Below are 22,524 nucleotides of genomic sequence, written 5' to 3'. Positions count from 1 at the left end.
ACCCGATGTCTAAAATGGCAGACTTTTAACATCGGCTTCATAGACATCGGTCGAAAATCAAATAGACACCGGTGGAAAACCGATGTCTATGAAGGTTTTTGTTGTAGTGTATATATCTATATTTTTGTTGCTTTAGGTTGAATCCAATCCTATTAATTTTGCACTGGTAGGTGGATGGTTGTTTCTTATAGGTGCATGGTTAAGCTACTCCTGTGTCATATTTACATGTCCCATGTGGGACAAGGCTTCCTATTTTTTCAAGCATGTTTGTCACCTTTTCTCCTTGTAATGTTCAGTATTCGCGTCAGTTAACCATGTATAAAAGTCTTCTTAATATTCATAATATATATTCAACTTTTATGTTTATCAAAATACATAAAAGTTATTAAGATATAAAATCCATATTTGACAAGATGAATTTATGATTTTTTGATATAAAATCCATATTTTTTAAACTTATTTATGATTTTCAAGACTACAACTGACAACTAGTTTTATATGTCATTCAACTACTCTTTAATTCACAATCTTTGGTACAATACATAAATAATACTAAAGGAAAAGGAAGAAAAAAAAAGAAGGAATAATTCTTCTTTCTTTATTCACTGCTAACTGTTTGATTTCATGAACATTGTGTACAAAAACTTGAGCAATTCAAAGTTAGTGGTGGTGTCTGAAATATTCTATGAACTTTGTTTACAAGCTACTTTCCATGATTTGGTTACAAATAAGGAAAGATCATAGATTTTTTTGTCCCCATCTTGTTTCTAATATTCGAAAGTTTCAGTTATGGATGAGAAGAGAAGAAACCTCCTCATTTTCTCCGGTTACAGTTCATGCAGTTACTATAATTCTCTTTTCTCTTATATTTTATATTTTTCTTTGATAAGTTTTGTTTAATTTTTCTGTTCTTCTGACTTTATTTGTATTAAATCAATGGTTTGAGTTTAAAGTATCGATTAATTGACTTTTCTCTTGCAGGTACGTAACTCAGGGGCAATTCATGAGGATTGGGATTTTTGATGCAAGGAGTGAGCTTTATTTAGTTTCTAGATTGCCTTGCTAATGCAAAAATGCCATTTGGCGAACTAGAAAATGTGTGATTTATGGTTTGATACTACTAAGTTTGATGAATACACAACTATTATTTTCTCATTTTGATGTATGTAGTTAATTTCCAAAATTTGAAGATAACATTTTCATGGATTGATTGTAGTAAATATTTAGTTTGGTATTGGTGGTTTGTTTATATTAAATAAAGATTGGTTGTTTGTTATTATCATGTTACAACATGAACATTAAAGACAACGGTTAGAAACATTGCAAAACAGTACGTAACCATAATGGATTTTTTTTTTTTTGTGAAAAGTGATAAAAGACAATAGTTTTATCCATTCTAAAACATATTAAAATTATATACCATAATGGTTTCTAACTATTGTCAAAATTAAAAACAACAACGGTTAACATTATCTACTACAATGATTTATATCTGTTATAAAAAGAGTCTACCACAACGGTTTATATCTATTGTCGAAATTATCTACCACAATGGTTTTAAAACGTTGTCGTATAGGGTAAATTTTTTTTGAGCATATAAACAACAATAGATTAAAATCGTTGTTGAATGTCTACAAAGACAACGGATTCAAAACTGTTGTCGTAGGACAATGCATTTTACAACGTTGTCAGTTACAACGAATATTTGACCCTACGACAATGAATAATATCTGTTGTCATTTGCCATTTTTGTTGTAGTGCATTTTAACTTAATAATTTTTTAATCTCCAAATCGACTAAATACCACAACTATACAACTTAATTACTTAATCATATTCTTTATTTAATTCTCCAATTTCACCTCATAAAGATTAGTTAAACAATTTAACTTGAATTAATTTGTCACTTAAATCAATCTATTAACTTAGGCAAATTTTAAACAAATAAATCTTTAACTTAATCAATTTTAACCCCTAAATAATTCAAATAAAAATTATTTAATTAATTAAAAAAAACACCATGAACGGGAGCCCAAAACCAGGGGTGCCCACCCCTGGTATTGGGATCCGGGCACCCGGATGAGGGTCTGAGTGCCCTGTACAGCACCATTCTAGGCGCCTGGAACACCCTATAAAAGGGAAGGGGGGGGGGGGGGGGGGGGGGGCGCCCCCAATCATCCTCTTCTCTTTTACAAAAAGCCCCTCACTGAGTTTTACAAGCAAAAGCAAGAAAAGGGAAAATATTTTTTCCTAAAATTTTCCTACTTCGGTTATCAAGTCGTGCATTACGGATCAACTGATGACGTCAGTTCTTTTATAAATATTCCTAATGCCTCAATAAATTTTTTTAACCTTAAACTTTAATTTTTTTGCTTAGAACTTCAATTTTAGGCTGTTATTTGTTAATTAGGAAATGATCCCGTTCTGGTGCTGGCCCTTCGACCGCCAGTATAGACCCTAGGTTCCCCATTATGAATTAGGGTTAGATTTGTCTTACCCTTCCGCAAGTGCATGAATACGTCGTCAGTAATAAAAGATTATTGATCCCACAAGGTCTGATTATAAGCATTAGCGATTGTTCATGTAGAATTAGCTAAACTACCGATGGTTTTAGGTGAATTATTTCTTAAAAAGAAAAGAACTTGGGAAGTAGATGTGAGAACTAGTGAGAGAGAGAGAGAGAGAGAGAGAGAGAGAGTTTTACTCGGCTTGGGAAGAGCTCTAGGAGTTCGGTTTTGTTGTGGTGGTAGTTGATGTATCAGGTTCTACCCTTTCCTCATTGTCAATCAACACGTATTCGTCGAAAGTTCAAGCTACTACCCTTAAGAACTAAATAGAGAAGATTCTTGTGAAATCCTGTTAGGGTTAACCCCTATCACTAGGGTCCCTCGGTGGATCACAAGAATGTGAATCTGATCGGTATTATTAAGGATAGAGATAGGGGTTTGGTTTGGTTTGGTTTCCTACTTCCTTGTGTGGATTTGCCTCTCCTTTCAAGGGAGTATCCTAGATGTCCGTGAACGGGTTACCCCTATCACTAGGGCCCCTCAGGTATACGATCTAAGATCCTATTTTTACGAAATTAGCAATTCCTACACAATCAATTAATACGACATGGTTTCATGCATATCAAATAGAAACAAGACAAGTGAAATCATTCAATGAGAAAAAGGTATAAACATGAGTCTTACATCAATACCTATCCACAACTACTCCCTGATCCTAGAACAAAGAATCTACTCCATAGACGCAGGAGAAAAACCCGAAGATATAGTATAATTAGACATATAATCCCAAACAAGAAGAGAGAGGGAAAAGAGATGCTTATTCAATGTCGTCCAGTGATCTTCGGATACAATCCTTTGCTTTTGGAGTTGATGCGGTGATGGAGGTGATCTTGGATCGTCGAACGGAGGTCCGGGACGGCGTGGAACAGCACCAAGATATACTCTCTTTGATGGCTCGCCTCCTCTCGAAGAAGGGTTAAAGCTCCTTTTATAGGCTAGGGCACGGGCGCCACACGGCTCGTGCCACGGTCGTGCGAGATCCGCACGGCCAGCTCCTCCCTCTCTTTGGGTGGAGTGGCACAGCCGTGCGAGATCCGCACGACCAACTTCCTCTTCCCTTCGGGTTGAGTGGCACGACCGTGCGAGATCTGCACGATCGTGTCTTCCTTCAGCTCGGGTCTGCATTGCACGACCGTGTGAGGTTCACACGGTCATGTGCTTCTTGGTTACTGGTCGTGAGGCACGGTCATGCGAGGCTGCACGACTGTGTGCTACTCTCTCTTCGGAATGGTCACACGGCTGTGCAAGGTTGCACGGCCGGTGTCAAGTGGCTCCCTGCTTTGCTCCGATGCGTCGACAATCGCTGTTTTCGTTATCTCTATCAACACAAAACCAAACAAAGAGAAGATCTCTAATAAAAGAGTAATTAATGCAGAATAAACAATACGAGAGATGATCGTGTAAATAATATATGCAAATTAAGCAAGTGAATGTGCATTAAAACATGCATAAACGATTATAATATCTACGCACATCAATTTGCCTCTACCATATATGTTCCTATACCTTCTAGACTTTTAGATAGACAATTTTTCATGCGATCATGCATTTCTACTATAGAAATTATTGATTATTATAGCTTGCAACAATTAGTTTATTGCTTCAGTTCAGTTAACATAGGTCTGTGTGCTGAGCTATATAACAACCTAGTTAGAGTCAATGATTTTACCTACACTACTAGGGGCACTGGTATAGATATGACCTTATCTCCCACTATTATTCGTGATTTTTTGGGATTGCGTCCATCTGCATGTCCCTTCCAGTGCTACCCTCCTCAGGATCCACCATTTAGTGATCCCTACTCACATATCTCACTTAATATGATCTATTCATATTTTTTGGGGGGTCAGCGTGTATCGATTGTGTCCCTATTTAGACCAGATACCCTTAGAATCCAAGACTATGTCCTCTATCGAGTTCTAGTTACATGCATTATGGCCCTGACTACTCACGATGTAGCGATGATGCGTCCTTTTCATTTCTTTCCCCTTTATGCATTATGTCATGGATTAGATATAGACATTAGTTTGCATATATTTCACACCATCCTTTATTCAGCTGGTATTACCACTAGTCGGCGAGTCTACATACCTTATTGCCATATTTTGACTGCATAGATTGCCTCATTGGACATTGATGTCACCGTAGGTGATGTTAGAGCCCTAAATGAGTTTGACATGGTAGGTGCTAGGGACTTCTCCTTAGGAGGTGTACATATAGATAATGATGATGTCCTATCCTGGAGGAGAAAGGCTCAGCACCAGCCCGACCCAGCCGCTCAACCCCCTCTTGATCCTGAGGCCTAGGATCAGCCTGATCCAGCTCTAGACGAGGAGGTAGAGCTAGATGCATACGTTGCTGATCTCTTTGGGGCACCGACACTGGCACCTCCCACTACAAGAAAATTCTTATTCAACAACACTTAAAAGACAACATTTTTATACCAAAACTGTTGTCTTTTACTCTTTTACAATGATTTTAATAAAAACTGTTATCTTTGAGGAGTTGTTTGGAGGCTACGACAATAGTTTTTATAAACTGTTGTCTATATGTGCTTTTTTAGGGCTACGACAACTATTTTTGGAGGCTATGACAACAGTTTTTAAAAACGTTGTCTATGTGTGTTTTTTGCGGCTACGACAACGGGTTTTTGGAGGCTACAACAACGGTTTGGAAACCGTTGTCTATATGCACTTTTTTGGGGCTATGACAATAGATTTTTGGGGCTACAACAACGGTTTTGAAAATCGTTGCCTGTGTGCACTTTTTTTTGCAACTGTGTTTTTCTTTCCCTCCCTCCCTGAAATAATTTTGCCGTTGTGTTTTCTCCGCCTTCTCGAACCCTAAAGCCTTTTTCTTTCCCTCTCCCATATGATCTCTTCACACTGCCGAAACCTACATCTCCATCCAATCCCTCTCCAATGAAACCTTCTCCATGAACCTCTCCTCCTAACTCCTCTCTGTCTAACCCCTCTATGTCGAATCCCTCTACCGCTGAATATCTCCGTCGATCCTGCTAAACATCTCTGCCAAACCACCCATCTTCATTCCCTCTTCGGATGAATCCACAATTACACTAATATACCTCAAGCATGGCTGGAAAAGGTCTATCTTTATATTTGATATGGTTCCTGCAGCTGTGGTCCTCGAGGTTCTCTCCAAATCGAAGCACCAAAGTTGTGCCAGGGGCTCCGATTATGATAATCTTACTGCGAGAAGAAGATTGTCCTTAACTTGGCAGTTCCTAGTGGATCGATAGTGAAGCCCCATCTGTTCTTTTTGCTTTCCTCGTCATAATTTCTTCGTCACATTTCTCGCGATGAACCCTAATTTGTGGTTGTGGGTTGGGACACTCTTCGTCTTGTTTCAGGTAGCTCCAAAGTTTTCAAAGACAGATTATGGGTGGACTTTTCTTGTTTCTCGATTAGTCTTTTAGGCAAAGATTGCATTTTTTTTCTTTTAGGCAAAGATTGCATTTTCCCCCAAGTTTAATGGTACTCTTTTTTCTATTTCTATCACTTCCTGAGTCGAGATCGTGGTGAAAAAAATAGTCTTTTAGGCTAGGGCATGGTCATAGATAGTTGCTGATTGCGTTCTTATGTTGTGTACATATTGATCATGAGATTCTGAAAGTTCAAGGTGTTGTGGTGATTAAATGACACATGGTTCGATTTCCTTCACTATTTACAAACTGATGATGGAACCTTTAAAAGAAAGTTTTTTTTCTGCGCAGAATGTCTTAGTTTTTCAGCTATCTCCTTTCCTTACATATTTTTGTGAATGATCAAAACAGCTCTGCTCGTCTGTTGAGATATAAAAGATCAATTTCAATTGAGTCGAATCATGTGGACGAGCCTCATAAATTAGAGGAAGTAGAAACTATAAGAAAGCCACCTCCACCGTTAGAAAAGTTGACATTTCCTTGTTTTATTTTGTTTTATTTTATTATGTTTGTAAACCTTTTCCTAGTTTCTCTTTTTGTTTAGTCTAATTTATATGCTTCTAATGACAGGTACTTGTACTAGGTGGCCATGGTTTCATTGGTTTACATGTTTGCAAAGAGGCTTTGGATCAAGGGTTATCAGTTTCTAGTCTCAGCAGGTGCACACAGTCTCAATTAATTTTGTAGCCTGGGCAACCTGGAAAGTTTATCTATAATTGCACTATGCACTATTGTGTTTCTACATCTGAATCTTGTCTATAACAAAATTAGATGTCCGCGTTAATAGAAAACTTCAGTCGTTACTTCTCAATTTCTTAGGAACCCTCCATTTTATCCTCTTCTCAGTATATGAGTTTAATTTGTCTGATCACTAGCTTTTTTGGTTAGTAAATTAAATGGTGAATTATTTAATCATTGTTTAATGCATCTCTAGTGGTCCTGCACTTTCTTTATAATCGTATTATCGTCAACTCATGTTTGTTCGAAACTATTTGGCATGGGATACATGGATGTTGCCCCTCCATGGAATGATTGCTGTATTCTTCTTGTAAAAGTATCATCATCCAACAATCAATTCTTGTAAAATATTCTGAAATACGACATTACTCTCTTAATGATACTATTTATTTTGATTTTAAAGTGTGAATAGATGAATTACTTTAGCTCATTCCAAATCTTCTTTTCATTTGTATGTTGTTTTGATTGAACTTATCTAAAGGAATAATGTGCTCAGGATTGATGCTTTGTTATTACCCAGGTCTGGAAGATCATCAATACGTGAACAATGGGTTGATAAAGTTGAGTGGTGCCAAGGTTGAAAATTAAGAGAATGCTCTTTCCCTGTGAAGGAAAAACATATAGTTCAGCTTTTTGTGGCTAATCCTTCTATTTGGCAGGAAGCCTTCTTGAAATTCCGGTGACTTTTGTGGTGGTCCAAAAATGTAATCACACTAGACTGTTTGCTAACAATCATGGTGACCACCGATTTGTTGATAAGAGTGGAAACACCACCGATTTGTTGATAAGAGTGGAAACATATTGCTTGGTTAGTTTAGTTGATAGCATGGATACATCATTTTCAAGACAATTCTATTTTATATATTTTTTTCAAACCTTGTTTTCTCAATGGAGCTTTCCATCCTTAAAATTCCAGGGGTTGTTGTCGATTCTAAGATATGTCATTCTACTGAATTTGACTTCTACTTGTGCAGTCATGCAGGCATTCAAGTAACTCATCTCACAACTAATACCTTTTTAAATTCCAGGGACTATTGTAAAAACATGTGTGTTTATTATTCTTTTAGAACAAGTTTTTTCATACATATAATAGTATATTTTTTTTATATCAATAGGTTGTTGATCTCCTAGTGCCTTATCAAAGGGGTAGAAAGATTAGACTTTTTGATGGAGCTAGTATGGGGAAGATTAGATTTATTATGGAACTAATGATCAACAATATTAGAAAAGTTGGCATGAAAGAATCAACAAGTGAGAAAGAGGATTCCAATGTAATCCTACAAGTTGAAGATTGTGATGGGACTTGAGTTGACAATAATTAAGTGCAATCCTACATGACATGAACCACCATCACAAGTTTCTAGTCTTTTGGCTATTGCTACCATAGTCTTTTGGCTATTGTTCATTAGTTGTAAGAGGATTCCAATGAACTCCTACAAGTTGAAGATTGTGATGGGACTTGAGTTGACAATAATTAAGTGCAATCCTACATGGCATGAACCACCATCACAAGTTTCTAGTCTTTTGGCTATTGCTACCATAGTCTTTTGGCTATTGTTCATTAGTTGTAAATGGAGTTTATTTGTTTATTTGTATTGGGATAAATTTTATTTGTATATGAGACATGTTTGTTCTTTTGTGATTGTAATTTTTGTATAAGTAACATTTTGAATGACATTGATATGGAGAATTTCTTTCTTTTGTGATTATGAGCCTTTATTATATATTTATATTGAAATGTGATATATTGGTATTAAAAGATAATAGTTTAAAAGACAACGATTTAAAACCGTTGTTGTTGTCTATCGCCTTCAAAGACAACGGTTAAAAATCGTTGTCGTAGCCCCAAAAATCATTGTAACCGACAGTGCTATTAAAAGTGCTCTAAACAAAAACGGTTTTAAATCGTTGTCTTTTCATTCAAAGACAACAGTTATAAACCGTTGTAAAACTGTTGTCGTTTATTTCAAAGATAACGGTTTAAAATCGTTGTCGTAGTCCCCACTTTTAACAACATTGTCAATTACAACGATTTTAAAGGGCCTACGACAACGGATAAAATCCTTTATCTTTTAATGTTTTTGTTGAAGTGTCCAGTCCCTCGTACGTTAGACGACTGAGTTACCGACTTGAGGTGGCCATGATGAGTCTATGATAGGAGGTCTCCGATCTTCGATGGGGCATCCAGTTCTCGAGAGGAGAACCAGACTTGTCATACTGAGGTGATGGATTTCTTACGATCTTGGGGTTCCGACCTATCTTCCTTATCCTCGCTGTAGTATAGTCTTTGACTGTTATTATTCTTGTTTGGTTGTTGTTGACTTGATATGACTTTACTTTCACTTCAGTTACTAGTATTCCATTTCTCTTTAGCTAGTTTCACTTTAGTGATTTGACTTGCTATTGCTTATTACATAATGATTGATCTCACTATGTTATTAGAATAAAAGGGGAGAATTTATTTAAATAAATTCTAAACATGATCTCACTATATGTTTTCTTTAAAAAAAAATTTCTTTGAATATTCTTCTCATTTTTTTGGAAATACTTTGAAAATTAGCTTTACATAGTTATATATTTCAAAACTACTTTGGATTTTTGAAATTCAAAAAATGTTTTTGACAAACTTACCTTGAAAAACTTCTTTTTGAAAAATATTTTAGGATGTTTTGAATTGTTATTTTGTGCAAAAAAAAAATTACTTTAAGATGTTAGAAAAATTAAGAGTTTCCTTATCTTAAAAATCCTTATTAGAAAATTTTCTTTCCAATTACTTTTAGAAAAAAAAATTTTGAGATCAATTTGAAATTGTGACTTCAAAAATTTTGTTTAACATTGTTTTGCCAAAAGTTATTTTGAAATTTTTTTTTCAAACTTAAAGAAGTTTTTGCAAAGAAAATATTACTTAGAAGTTTTAAGTTTTGCTTTAAACTTTCTTTGAAAATATTACTTAGGCATTTCTCTCTAAACTTTCTTTTGAAAGTCTTAGAAAACTTTGAATTTTTAAAAATTAATTTGAAAACGAACTTTAAAATATTTTTGAAAAGTTATTACTTTTGAAAACTTACTTGTAAATTTTTTTTACTCCTCCCTCAAATGAAGCTAACTTTTAGTAGTTGCTTGAAAAACTATGATTGCAATTTTTTTTTCTCAAATTGTTACTTAGTTATTTATGTTTTATGCATGTAATTTTTTTGATGTATGACAAAGGGGAGGATAGTGGGTTAGGTTAGAAAAATCTACGCACTTTAAACATTTTATGCTTTATTGCTTTATTGTATTTTTTCCTAACTTAGCCCAGGTTATCATTACATCAAAAAGGGGCAGATTGTTGGTGCAGGTTGCACTAACAGTCTAATTTTGATTTATGACAAATAGGTTAAAATTAGATGGATTGTTTGTCTAACGCTTCTACCAAGTGTACAGGAGTTGACTGGTCTGAAGGACTTGACATCAGGCTGAAATCCAGCTAGGTCCGCGGGGCCCGATAGCTAGTGGGAAATCCATCTAGGTCCGCGGGGCCTGATAGCTAGTGCGAAGTCTAGATAGGTTCGCGAGGCCCGATATCTGGCGGGAAGTCCAGTTGGATCCGCGGGACCTAATAACCGGTCGAAATCCAGTTGGGTCTGCGGACCGACAATTGGCAGGAAGACCTAGTGGATCAAAGGCAAGTCAAGTGACTGCAGTTGGTAAGTGAAAGTAAGTAACTAGAGGAGAGATCCAGTGAGGACGCGTTCCCCGTTGAGAGAACTGTAGGCGTTGATCCAACTTAGATCCATTTAGGAAATATAAGTTGAGATATTGAATAGATCCTGGACTCGGGGAGATATGATCTAATTACTACTCATGTTTTATTATCTTGTGCTAACTCTGTTTTGTAAGGAAAAATCTATTCTTGGTTGCCTAGGACTAATCTTTTCTGCAAGGGAAAGCTGCTGAAGAAAAGGGGTCCAAGCGCCCGGAAGGAGTCCGGGGGCCCGAAGCTGGTACGGGCGCATGGACCAAGCTCGCCTAGGTGTGCCACAGGAGCCCAGGCTGTCCGAGCGCCCGGAGTTGGTCCAAGCGCTCGGACCCGAAAATTTATCCACAAGCTGATGTGGAGCGCGTCGATTGGCCGAGCCAAGTAGTCCAGGCACCCGGACAGGTTCCAAGCGCCCAGAATGGACCTATTTAAAGTCATTCAATCCGAAGCTTCAGAACAACAATTACTACAAGTTTTCTTCTTGCTCGGTGCTCCGAAAAGGCTCCCGTAACGCTGCTACACTCCACTGACAACCGACGACCAAGACTTTTCCATTTTATTGTTGTTGTTGGTAACTTTTATTTCCAGTTCTTATACTTAACTCCTATAATTTTTTGTGAACTGTTAGTAGATTGTTCGACGAAAGCACTCGACGAGTGTGGGTCTTAGAGTAGGAGTCGTCGAAGGCTCCGAACCAAGTAAAATTTGATTTGTTAGCATTGGTTCATTTTTTTCTTCCACTATGTACTTCAATTAATTCGCTATCGATTTTCGAGATTGTTGTTCACCCCCTTCTAGCAATCATTTCAATCCTACACTCGAATCATTTCAATCCTACACTCCGATCATCTCCATCTCATCAAAGTATCTCTCCGGTGTTGTCCTCCACCTTCCAGTGTCCTTCCGACACTTCTGCCTTCCGTGGTTCAGAAAGGTAAGGGGAAGAAGCAGTGACGCCAATCCATCCCCTTTTCAGTCTCCGACGAAGTCTCCGTCTTCATCCATCACAAGAGTCAATTAGAGATTCCCTGCCTACCGTGGTTCATACAGGCAGAGGTTTCTTCTTAGAAGCTCTGGCAGTTTATCCTCTTCTGCGAGTTTCCCACTATGTTGTCTCCACCTCCGGCTTCTTCTGATCTAGCCAAGCTTGCCATGGTTCTTGTGGGTAGAAGCACAAATAGATGAAGACAGATAACCCTCCACCTCTTCAAGTCAACTTGAGTGGTTCTTTGGTGGAAGACTCATACCATTGTCGTTGTCGATGTGAACACCACCGCATCTTCACTGCTGTCCATCAAAGCTGGTGGTTCTATCTCCAGACCTCCTGTGTGATGGTGAGGGTAGTCTTTAGAGTTGGTTGTGGATTTAAGGTTTGGTTAATTTAGTTTGTTTGATTTTTAATCATTACTTATCTTATGCATGTTTGGTGGCTATCTGTTATGCTTGTTTATCATGACTATTGATGGTGATTCTTGTGTCGTAGGATGACAATGTGATGGAGGGTGATCTTCAATGATTAGATAGGATTGTTGTAATTATTGTTACATGTTCTTTCTGTTGATAGTGATGTCTGTAGTGCAGGGTGACAATGCGTCGTGGGTTCATTGTTGATGGTTAGCTAGGATTTTGTTTATTATATTACACCCCCCTCCCTCTCTCCAAAAGATGACCTGGTGCATTACTATACTGCCTTAGTATAGATAAGGGATTTCAATTAATTATAATTTGTAGAATTTGATTTGCGTCACATAACAAATGCGTGATCAACAACACCGATGAGTTCCCTTATAGCATGTGGTATCTCCCTATTCCTCCTCATTGTAGCTTCTCAAAATCAATCTCAGATCTCAATGAATAACTGAGATAACTTCGAATCTGATAAATTTTAGAGATGATCAATCCAATCTCACGGAAGTTTTTCACCACTTATTAAGGTAAATCCATTAGTGTGAATGGGCCATGGCGGACGACCCAATATCGAAAGTATTTCAAACTCCTTAAGCATAATCTACTCTAGGTAAGATTTGAGTCCTTATTATCTAGAGAGGGAGTTTGTCTCATTTTTTTTACCATCACACCACATCACTAAGAGCAAATTGTCTGTTATCTTGGTTGTGAAATTAAGTTTTAAAGGCATGATAAAATTCTTACATTCATCTTGATTTGAGTCGATTCGAGTGTATCTTAGACCAGATTTGATCCAAAACTATTGTATTCTTGAGAGAGAAAGACTGCTTTACAACACACTACAACGTAGCTCATTCCTCAAGATTTTAAATGTACATCAGTGGCTTGAATGGGTCGCATAAACAAACGTACTGAGAGAGATATCTGAAAAAACGTATGTGATTTGATAAATATGAAAATATGATATGTGATTTAAAACTCGTACTATTTAGTAAATTGTCATTATAGATCCCAAATGTTCTTATAAAATATTTAAATATTTTTATAATGAGAAATTTGTAGAAATGCATCTAGAATAATTTTAAAGGAAGAATGATTAGCTAATAATATCCACATTAACTTCCCTAAATATAAAATTTATCTTAAATTTTATATTTTAAGTAAAAAAAATTTACATCTATTATCCTATTCATTCTCTAAGGGGGTGCTTGGTATATATTTGACAATGGAAATGATAATGAGTTTTGATTGAGGGGTTATGACAATGAGAATGATTACTAGATTGATGGTACTTGGTATAAATATTGAAATGAATATTATTACCATCCACTAAAGAGAGAGATCTCAAAAGCGACGATCGAGTTCCATAGTCCTAGAACAAGGACCACTATTGTCACCAATAGAAAATAAAGAGACAATAGAAAATAAATGACACTAATTCCGATTGACGAAAATTAGGTAAAAAAAATGACGCTGAAATGCGAAAATCAAAAGAGAAAGAAAGACGAGTTGAGGCAACTGACTTACCTTCGACAAACCCGACTGTGGCAAAGAGGCGAGTTGAGGCGCAGCGGCGAGTGAGGAAAAAAGACGCAGAAATACGAAAATCAAAAGAGAAGAAAAGGTTCGGCTCGAGGGCTGGGCCGTAAAAAAAATCACATGAATAAGGAGGAATGAGTTTAACGATAATCTAAGGGTGGGTGGGTTATGAAAGTAGGGGTATCAAATCCATATTTTGATTATGATTCCTATCTATCAAGTATCAAGAATGAGAATGAAATAGATTTCATTATATTTCATTTCCATTTAAGCATCCGAACCCCGCCTACCAAGCACCTTCTAAATTTAGATTTAATAATATTTTTTTAAATTTAAGAAATAAATATATTTCCTAAACATTAAATATCATTTAATTTGAAAAAGAAAAAAATAAAGAGAATGAATTAAGTAATAAAAATAAATATTATTTAGAGAGAGGAAAAATAATAAGAAGAAAATAAAGATAGTAGAATTTTTAAAGTAAAGTAGTAAAAAATAATTATCTAAATTTATTGAAATAGATAATTTATTTTAAATTTTAAAAATATTTATAGAGAAATTGGTATAGATGTTTTATATAATTACTAAATGAACGAGTAAAATGGGTGAAATAAGAACCTGTCTTATACTTGAAATTGAACAACTTATGGCGTTAGGACTTGTTCATACAGACAGACACACACGTAAAATTATGACAATTCAGTCAATTATGTAGACCAGTAAGCAGTCGGACTACACCCCGTTGGATTCAACCCATTCTACGCGTGTGATATTGTTCTGAATTTAACCATTATTCCATCTAATCATTAAGACAAAGTGGACCGTGTCATTATCATAATCGGATCGCTGAGTAAATAAAAATCAACTTAGGAATATCTTAGGCATTTCATCAAACAAGATACTGGGCGAGAAAATTAGAGCAAGGGCTACAAAAGGAATCCGCGAAATCCATGGAGAGAGGCAGTTTACACTTCTCATTGTACAATAGGACAATATTGACAATGATAAATTTTTATCATAAATTTATAGTCTGATTCCATTCGAAGAAACAGAATGAGGCGCACTCTGCAATGACTCTTGAAAAAACAAGTTATAGACCACCATCCATACTTGTGCGCCAAAGGGGCGACCTTTTCAACGGAAGGGAAGAGCTAATTCGTACCTCCAATTGCGCCATGAACTGCCCGTTGCTTGGTCTCAGCAATACCGGTAGCGGGAAGACCACGCCCTTCTCCTTGCATGTCCGATGTCTCGGTTTTATCCTGTTGGGCAAACTGAAAGAGAAGAATTGGGGAAAGTCTCTCAGCTCCCGTAGCTCTCGCTGCATCTCCAACACCAAAAACTCCACCTTTGGCCTAAGATTCTCGTCTATGCTGTAGCAGAAGAGCTGTGGAAATCTCCTGGCCATAGCCCGAGCGTTCCGTGGGGAGAAGCCCACGCCTTCGAGGAACTCGAGCCTGGGAAGGAACTTCTCCTCGACGCTGCAGGATAGCAGCGAGGTATGGCGCGCGATGGGGGCGATGCCGAGCATCTGGAGGAAGTAGAGTGCGGGGCGGAGGTGACCGGCGACGTCAGAGACTAGAAGGCGGGGTCGCCGGAAGATGACGCGGCGGAGGTCCTGGTCTTGGACGCCAGCCTCGCGAAGGAGGAAAGAGACAACGGCAGCGAGGTTGGAAGGGGAGGCAGTGAGGATCTCGGGGCACATGCCGCAGGCGCGGCGGAGCTCTGGGGCGGAGAGGCCGAGGGAGCGGAGGAAGTGCACAGAAGAGCGGAGGTCATAGAGAGAAGCAGCGGCGAGGGCTGGATGGGAGGAGGAGGAGGCGGCGAAGAGGTCGATGCCGACAGAGTCGAGGAAGAGTAACTTGTCGTGGAAGACAGCGGCCGGGGAGGGGTTGGATGAGAGGCGTAGAACAGGGAAGGGTGGGGATATTCGCGGAGGCTTCTCAGGAAGGGGGATGGGAGTGTTCTTGGAAAGATGGGCGCATGCCCTGAGGCGACGGCAGCGATCGAGCGGGGGGGTTCGTGAGAGAAGGGGTGGAGCAATTGGGGGAACCTGGCGGAGGGAGCGGCAGGAACAGAAGGGGAAGATTTCCTCCATGATTAGGTTAAATTCGGTCAGGAAATCACATCGGGATCATTTGACGCTTCGTCTACAGCCGATTGTGAGCGCGTGGGCGGAGAAAGAGCGAGGACGGATATAGCAGGAGTGGTGCGTGGTGGAGGAGAAAAGGACGCATCCTGCAGGGCCTTCATAGTACTCCTTGTTTTTCTACCATTACAACTTTTACTAACATAAAAAATTAATTCTATTATAGAGTAATATCTAAAAAGTATACTCTATGAATGTGATTTAAGTCTATAATAATTCTATATAATTATTATCATACTAAAATTTTATACGTTTTAGAAATTTTCGAAAAGGGTTCTCAATCTATTTTTAATATCTAAGTTCCTATAATATTTAAATGTATGATAATTGAGCTGTCACTCAGCTAAAAATGAATCGGTTGCTTCATGTACCAGAAAACCAAAATTAAAGTTTTCAAAAGTTGATTGTTCCAATTTAGCTCTTCAACTACTTATCTATTAGCCCCATGGTGTAGCCAAATTGATTTAAATTGTAGAGTTGTTTCATTAAATAAAGGTTGATTTTTGTAAATGATTAAATATCCTCCTACATAGGCTCATCAAAACTAACTTATATACGATAATAGGATTCAAAATAAATTGGGTCAATTTTTAGCGGAGATAAAATATTTTGTGTTTGATGTTTTTCATATAAAAGTCATTGAAGTAGAATAAAATATTCTTTATAATTTATCTATCTGTATTTTATGGGGATCGATGATATTAATATGATAAACGATGTTACTTATTGCTTCAATAGTATTTAAAATTAACATCTGATTAAGAAATGAAATATTTATTTTGTAGAGCTAAATGATGTCTAGTACTTGAAGCTTTTTGAGACCGTGTAACTTTTGACTACAAGGGTTGTCTCTATGCATATCGTAAAAAAAATGCAATAGACAAGTAATTATTTCGAATTTAAATCCATCATATCATCAGTGCAACCAAATGACTAATTGAAAGAGTTGATAAATATAAGTCCCTTTACATGGGGTTCTTTCCACCTCCGAAGAAACCAAACATTAAAAGACCTTGTTTGACAACTAAAATTCACTATAACAAAAATACTAGATAACAGATTTTATCAATTATCTTTATCATTTAAAAATTATTATAATTGATACTATTATTAAAAATATGTTAAAAGATAATAATTTTAAATCATTATATTTGAATGAAAAGACAACGATTTTATAACATTTTAAATTGTTATATTTGAGCGCGATAAATAATAATTTTGTAACGATTTGAAATTGTTATCTTTTAATATCAAAAATAATATTTTTACAATATTAAAAATTGCTATCTTCTTTTGACAACAGCTAAATATCATTATCTTTTTTGATGACCTCAATGTTAGATGATGGTTCGACAACAAGTTTAAAACTATTGTATTTAATTACTTTTCATAATAGTTTAAAAACGGTTGTTCATCTTGATTAGAAATGTTTTGACAACAGTTAAAAACTGTGTTTGAATTTTTTGTTGGGCATTACACTTAGCAGACGAAAGGGTTCGTCCCTTTCGCTGTCGCAAACGGCAGTTTGCTGGAAATGTCAAGGAGACGAAGGGGCGTCCTTTCCCCTTCGTCTTCCTCAGCCTTCTTATAAGAGGCGTCCAAGGCAATCAGAGGTGAGGAGAAGTTGATGCGAAGGTAATCAGCGAGTTGAGGCGTGAGGTGATCAGTGAGCAAAGAGAGAACGTCCAGGGAAAGGATTTGGTTTGTAGAAGAGTCCGAGAAGGTTCCGTGTGGTGATCTTCTCGGCGACAGCAGCAGCAACGTCTCCGGCGGTTCATCGGCGACTTCATCGACCGACGTCTTTGGTTGCGGTTCTTCGGGAGATCCATGTGAGTAGTTACCGCATTATTCAATTGATTCGTTTTAGTTTTTCATGCTCTCAAAACTACCAACAATGGTATCAGAGCGTGCATGTTTTTTGAAAGCATGAAAATTGATGCGAAAAAGCTCGCGTTTTTTCTTCTTCTGTCGCGAAGAAGAAGATGAACAGTGCAATTGAATCGATTAATCAATCGATTAAAAAATCGCACAGATTGCTTGATCGATTCATGGATCGATTGAACAGGAATTAAAAAACATGAACAGTGCACATTTTGTTGTTTTAATCGATTACTCAATCGATTCATGTTAGTTAGAGCCCTAGAGCCAATCATTTGATGATTGTATGGACTCATTGTATCATATTCTTGTATATTAATAAAGGCATTTGTTTGGCTATTATACTTATTTGTATTAGTGCCAAATAGACTAAGTATAATAGTGTCCTTGAGTAGAAGGTTCATACCTATATCAATCGATCAGTTGAATCGATAGTGAGATGATATAGGGAACACTACTCTAAATCATTCCTAGTCGAGTATTAACATTCAGGGACAATGTTAATGCAATAAGACTAGCATGTAGGTCAGCTCGATGACTTGATCTCACAAGTCATGGATATAGAGATATCAAGCTGACACATGAGTATGCATTAGAGAATGTATACTGAATGACCCGCCATGAGAAAGTATCATGGATCGTTATATGAGTGTCATATACTTTCTCATGTGGCTATTAGTATGACTATTAGTCCTTTGACCTGAAGTCACCATGGATCCCTACATAAGGAGTTATGTACTTTGGTTTCGTCAAACGCCACCCGTAACAGGGTGGACTATAAAGGCGATTACTGGGTATGTAACAAATTATGCAGAGGGATGTGAGTGATGTAGATGGGATCTATCCCTCCCATATGACGGGAGCGACATCAATATTCTTGATAGAGTTAGACCACGAAGTGCATGACTATGCCCAAGTGAGTCAACATGAGATGTTGAGCTCATTTGATTGAGTGAGTCTACTTGGAGTTCAAGATTTAGATTGGTTAGAGGATGACACGGTCTATGCCTCACATTGATCAATCTAGATGTCTAGGATAGAAGGACAATGTTACATATTGTGAGGAGTCACAATTAGTAGTCACAAGGTGATGTCGGATCTCGACATTCTTGTAACTTGGGTAGTAATGATGTGTTGCTAGATACCGCTCATTACTTATGCTCCTAAATGGGTTTAGGGCATTGCCAACGTTACAAGAACCTATAGGGTCACACACTTAAGACAATTAGATGGAGATTAGGTTCATATGATGAACCAAGAGGATTAGATTCATTTGATGAATCAAATTGGATTAAGAGTAATCCTAATTGGGCTAACTTGAGTTCGACTCAAGTTGATTCATGTGTTCGATGAGTCTAATTTAGGTTTTGACTCATTGAATCAATTTAATTAAATGAATTAGATTCATTATATTAAGTTGGTTTGAATCAAATGGTTAGATTAGATCAACCATGGAAGAGATTGGGTCAAGTTTGACTTGACTTAAGAAGGAAGACCAAAGGTTAATTTTGACTTGACCTTTTGCCACCTCATTGGTGAGTTGGCATTAGGTGGACCAATGATGATACTCCACATCATCATGGGTGCCACCTCATGGAAGTTACAAAGCCATTCTCTTTAATGTCTTCATATTAATTGCAATTAATGCAATTAATTTGGGAGTTTTCACCATTGAGAGTGGCCGGCCACTTTGGGTTTGAATGAGATTTCATTTTTTCATTCAAGTGGTGTATCTTCTTCTTCTTCCTCTTGAAGCTCTTCCTCTCCCTCTCCTCCTTGCTTGGCTGAATCTCACCAAGGTGCTAGCACACCTTTGTGTGAGGTTTTCTCCACCTACGTGTCCATGTGGATACTTCTAGAGGACCGACGCTTGACGGTCTAGAGATCCGGCAACTCCTTGGACGAGCGGGAACGCGAAAGGGCACGCTTCAAGGTATTTTCTTAACACATAGATCTAGGAGTAGATATAGATATTTTGAAACTCGTACTCGTAATTTTCGTTCGGTTTTCCTTGCACGGATCTACGACTTTGGGTGATTCGGGGTTTCCGCGATGTGAAAAGCGATTTTCGCGGCCCGAAAAATCCAACAATTCATACATTTTGAATCGATTGAGAAGGAAAATGAATCGATTAGGTTCACGACACAGTGAATGAATCGATTAGAGAAAAAAAAAATCGCGATTGTTTTCTTTTGACGAAGCTAATTTTGAATCGATTGAATGAGTTTTTGATCGATTTGAAAACGCTGTAGTGAACAGTGTGTTTTGTTTAAAAAAAAAAACAATAAAATCGTGTTCGTTGCATGCAGCACTGTTTAAAGATTTAATTAATTATTATTATTATTAATCTGATAAATAAACAAGTGCATGAGTTAAACTTTAATTAAATGTATTTATTAATTAATTAAATACATAAGAAAATATATTATTAATTAATAAATAGATATTTAATTAATTTATGGTTCAATTTACTGAAAATTGAACTAGACCAACTTGTCCGATCAAACCCAGGTCTGATTTAAATTATTAGTTAATTTAAGCAGACCAATTTGATTCAATGATATCTAAAGCTGGTTCAAATTGTTTGTTGGTTTAATCAGCTCAGTTTATTATTGAATTAATAAGGGTGATCTTGATTACAGTAGTTGGGCTGATCAAATATGACCGGATTAGTTTCGTTGTGCCAAATTTGATCAGAAACATTGGATTTGTTCTAATGAGTCAGACTTAATCCAATGGGCAATTGGACGAGTCAAACGAACCTGAGTTTGATTAATAAGTCTGTGATTGACTCAAATGGGTTTAAACTAGAACAGAACATAGGTCCAATTAGATTAGTTCTAATGAGGACAATAGACTAAGTTTAACATCCAGACTCCTGATTGACCTGTCTAATGGGTCAGTCGACTTAAACTCCTGAAAATCGAGAAGATTTATTTTTCTTGATTTATAATGATGGTATGCCTGTATAAATTGAATTAAACTGGTTTTGTACTGGTTAGTCAGTTTTGTACTGACGTATTGAAATTTAATTTTTCAGATGGCACGGACGATTACCACATTGACTCGTCGTGAAGTGCGGCAAAACCAGCTCTGAGAGGAGATTCAGGAGATAGAGTATAAGTCTGCTTATGGAGTTGACGGACATGTTAGACGGCTGGATAGACTATTTTGGAAACTTGAGCAAGAAGAGTTTCCAGTCCTGGACAGTTATAGGATCTGGGCATTGATGCATTCATTGCCAGAGTATCCCAGGATAATAGCAGACTATGTATGGGGGCGTCATCAAGGGCGTGTCACATATTCAGTACTGTGTAAGGAACTACTTCACCATATGGGTGAAGAAGAGCCTGAAGAGTCTGAAGAGGACCAGGAGATGCTCGAGGAAGATCCAGAAATGGATCTAATGGAGAATCTTGAAGCTACCCCATCTGAGATTATCCCAAATGAGTCCAGGTTAATAGGGATAGTGTTGGCTGCTATACTAGTGTTTGTCCTAGTGGGAGCAGTGCTGGCCTATCTAGTTTATTAGTGTTCTGTTTGCTGTCGTTATGTACGAGCAGTGTTAGCTCATTTAGTTTTGAGTCATGTAATAATTTTTGTTGTTTTGTACAAACAGAATTATATAATAAAAGTTATGTTATATGTTAACTAACTTGGAAATGATTAGTTCATTTCATGATATGATTAGTTCATATAAGTATGATTCGTTCATATAAAATGATTTGTTCATTAGTTGGGATGTGTGCAATAAAATTGATTAGATTAGAACATACAAATGATGAGTGGAAATAATGTTATCACTTGATTTTGTAAACTAATTCTAATTTACACTGAGTCAATGATTAATTGCACATATATGAATTACACTGAAATAATAAATAATTTGTTTATTTATGTAGATCATGGCAACTAAAAATATCATAGTTGAAATCAATAAGGGTGAGAAATTATATGGGGATAACTACAAAATCTGGCACCTCAAGATACAATATGTTCTTGAGGAGCAAGAAGTTCTAGAGGCTGTAAATCAAATCATGGAAGAATCAGCTGATGGTTCTACAGCACAGCACAGACGTGACCTTGATGCCTATAAGGCATGGAAAAGGAAGGACTCCATTGCTAAGGGTATATTGATTAGTTCAATGGTGGATGACCTGGTATTTGAATATGAGCTATTACCATTGGCTAATGCTGTCTAGGTAGCCCTTAGAGAGAAGTATAGTGGAGTCAGTCTGAGTAAGCTCCGTCAGCTAACTATTAAGTTTGATAGTTGTAAGAAGCGCTCGAATGTTACCATGGCCCAACATCTCAGGGAGATGGGTAACATGATTCGAGAGCTTAAGACTGCTGGTTATACGTTGACCGATGAACAACAAGTTCAGGCAGTTATCCGTTCCCTTCCTGATTCTTGGGAAACGATGAAACAGAACCTGACCCATAGTGAGAGTATCAAGACTTTCACTAATGTCTCACGCCATGTAGAACTTGAGGCGGAGAGGATTGAATCCGCAAGGATTTTGTAGCTGAAGGTTCTGGTTCCAAGAATAAGAACAAGTGGTTCAAGAAAGGAAAGGGGAAAGGAAAGGAGGCTAATGCTGTTGCTGTGAAAAACCAAATCAAGAAGAAAGGAAAGAAATATGGACAAAAACCTAAGAGCAGGTTGACTTGCTTCAACTGTGGCAAGAAGGGCCATTTTGCTCGGGATTGTACTGAGGCTAAAAAGGTAAATCCATTTTTGTCTTCTTTCCACGAGCAATATGTTGCAAGTATAGTGTTGTTAGCTGATTCGTATCCTTTGTGGATTGTAGATTCAGGAGCAACGAACCACGTAGCTCATGATCGAGCTACATATGTGGAGTACCGTCGGGTACCAGCTGGCAACAAATGGATATATGTAGGAAACAATGCAAGAATTGAAGTCAAAGGAATTGACACTTGCAATCTCAACCTACGTGGTGGAGGTACCTTATTTCTACATGATGTCCTGTACGCTCCTGAGATTCGACGGAATCTGGTTTCCGTTATTTGTCTTCTTGATTTAGGTTACAATGTAAATTTTT

At 37.3% G+C, this 22,524-nt stretch overlaps 1 protein-coding gene and 1 long non-coding RNA gene across 2 annotated transcripts; one reads left to right on the top strand and one right to left on the bottom strand.

The window, feature by feature from the left end:
• The first annotated feature begins 5,374 nt into the window (after nt 1–5,374).
• Nucleotides 5,375–7,635, top strand: LOC122016784. The gene is made up of 3 exons (XR_006121185.1): nt 5,375–5,936; nt 6,579–6,667; nt 7,267–7,635. It is a non-coding gene; the product is annotated as an uncharacterized LOC122016784 (long non-coding RNA).
• Nucleotides 7,636–14,300: 6,665 nt separating this feature from the next.
• LOC122017787 (transcription termination factor MTEF1, chloroplastic-like) lies at nt 14,301–15,674 on the bottom strand. Its single transcript, XM_042575479.1, has one exon. It carries the CDS (start codon nt 15,530–15,532, stop codon nt 14,525–14,527), a length of 1,008 nt encoding a protein of 335 aa, XP_042431413.1. The 5' UTR covers nt 15,533–15,674; the 3' UTR covers nt 14,301–14,524.
• Between the last annotated feature and the right edge of the window lie 6,850 nt (nt 15,675–22,524).

Source organism: Zingiber officinale, chromosome 8B, assembly GCF_018446385.1.
Source record: "Zingiber officinale cultivar Zhangliang chromosome 8B, Zo_v1.1, whole genome shotgun sequence".
Lineage (NCBI taxonomy): Eukaryota > Viridiplantae > Streptophyta > Magnoliopsida > Zingiberales > Zingiberaceae > Zingiber > Zingiber officinale.
The sequence above is the reverse complement of the archived record's forward strand: the minus strand, read 5'-3'. Positions and strand labels throughout refer to the sequence as shown.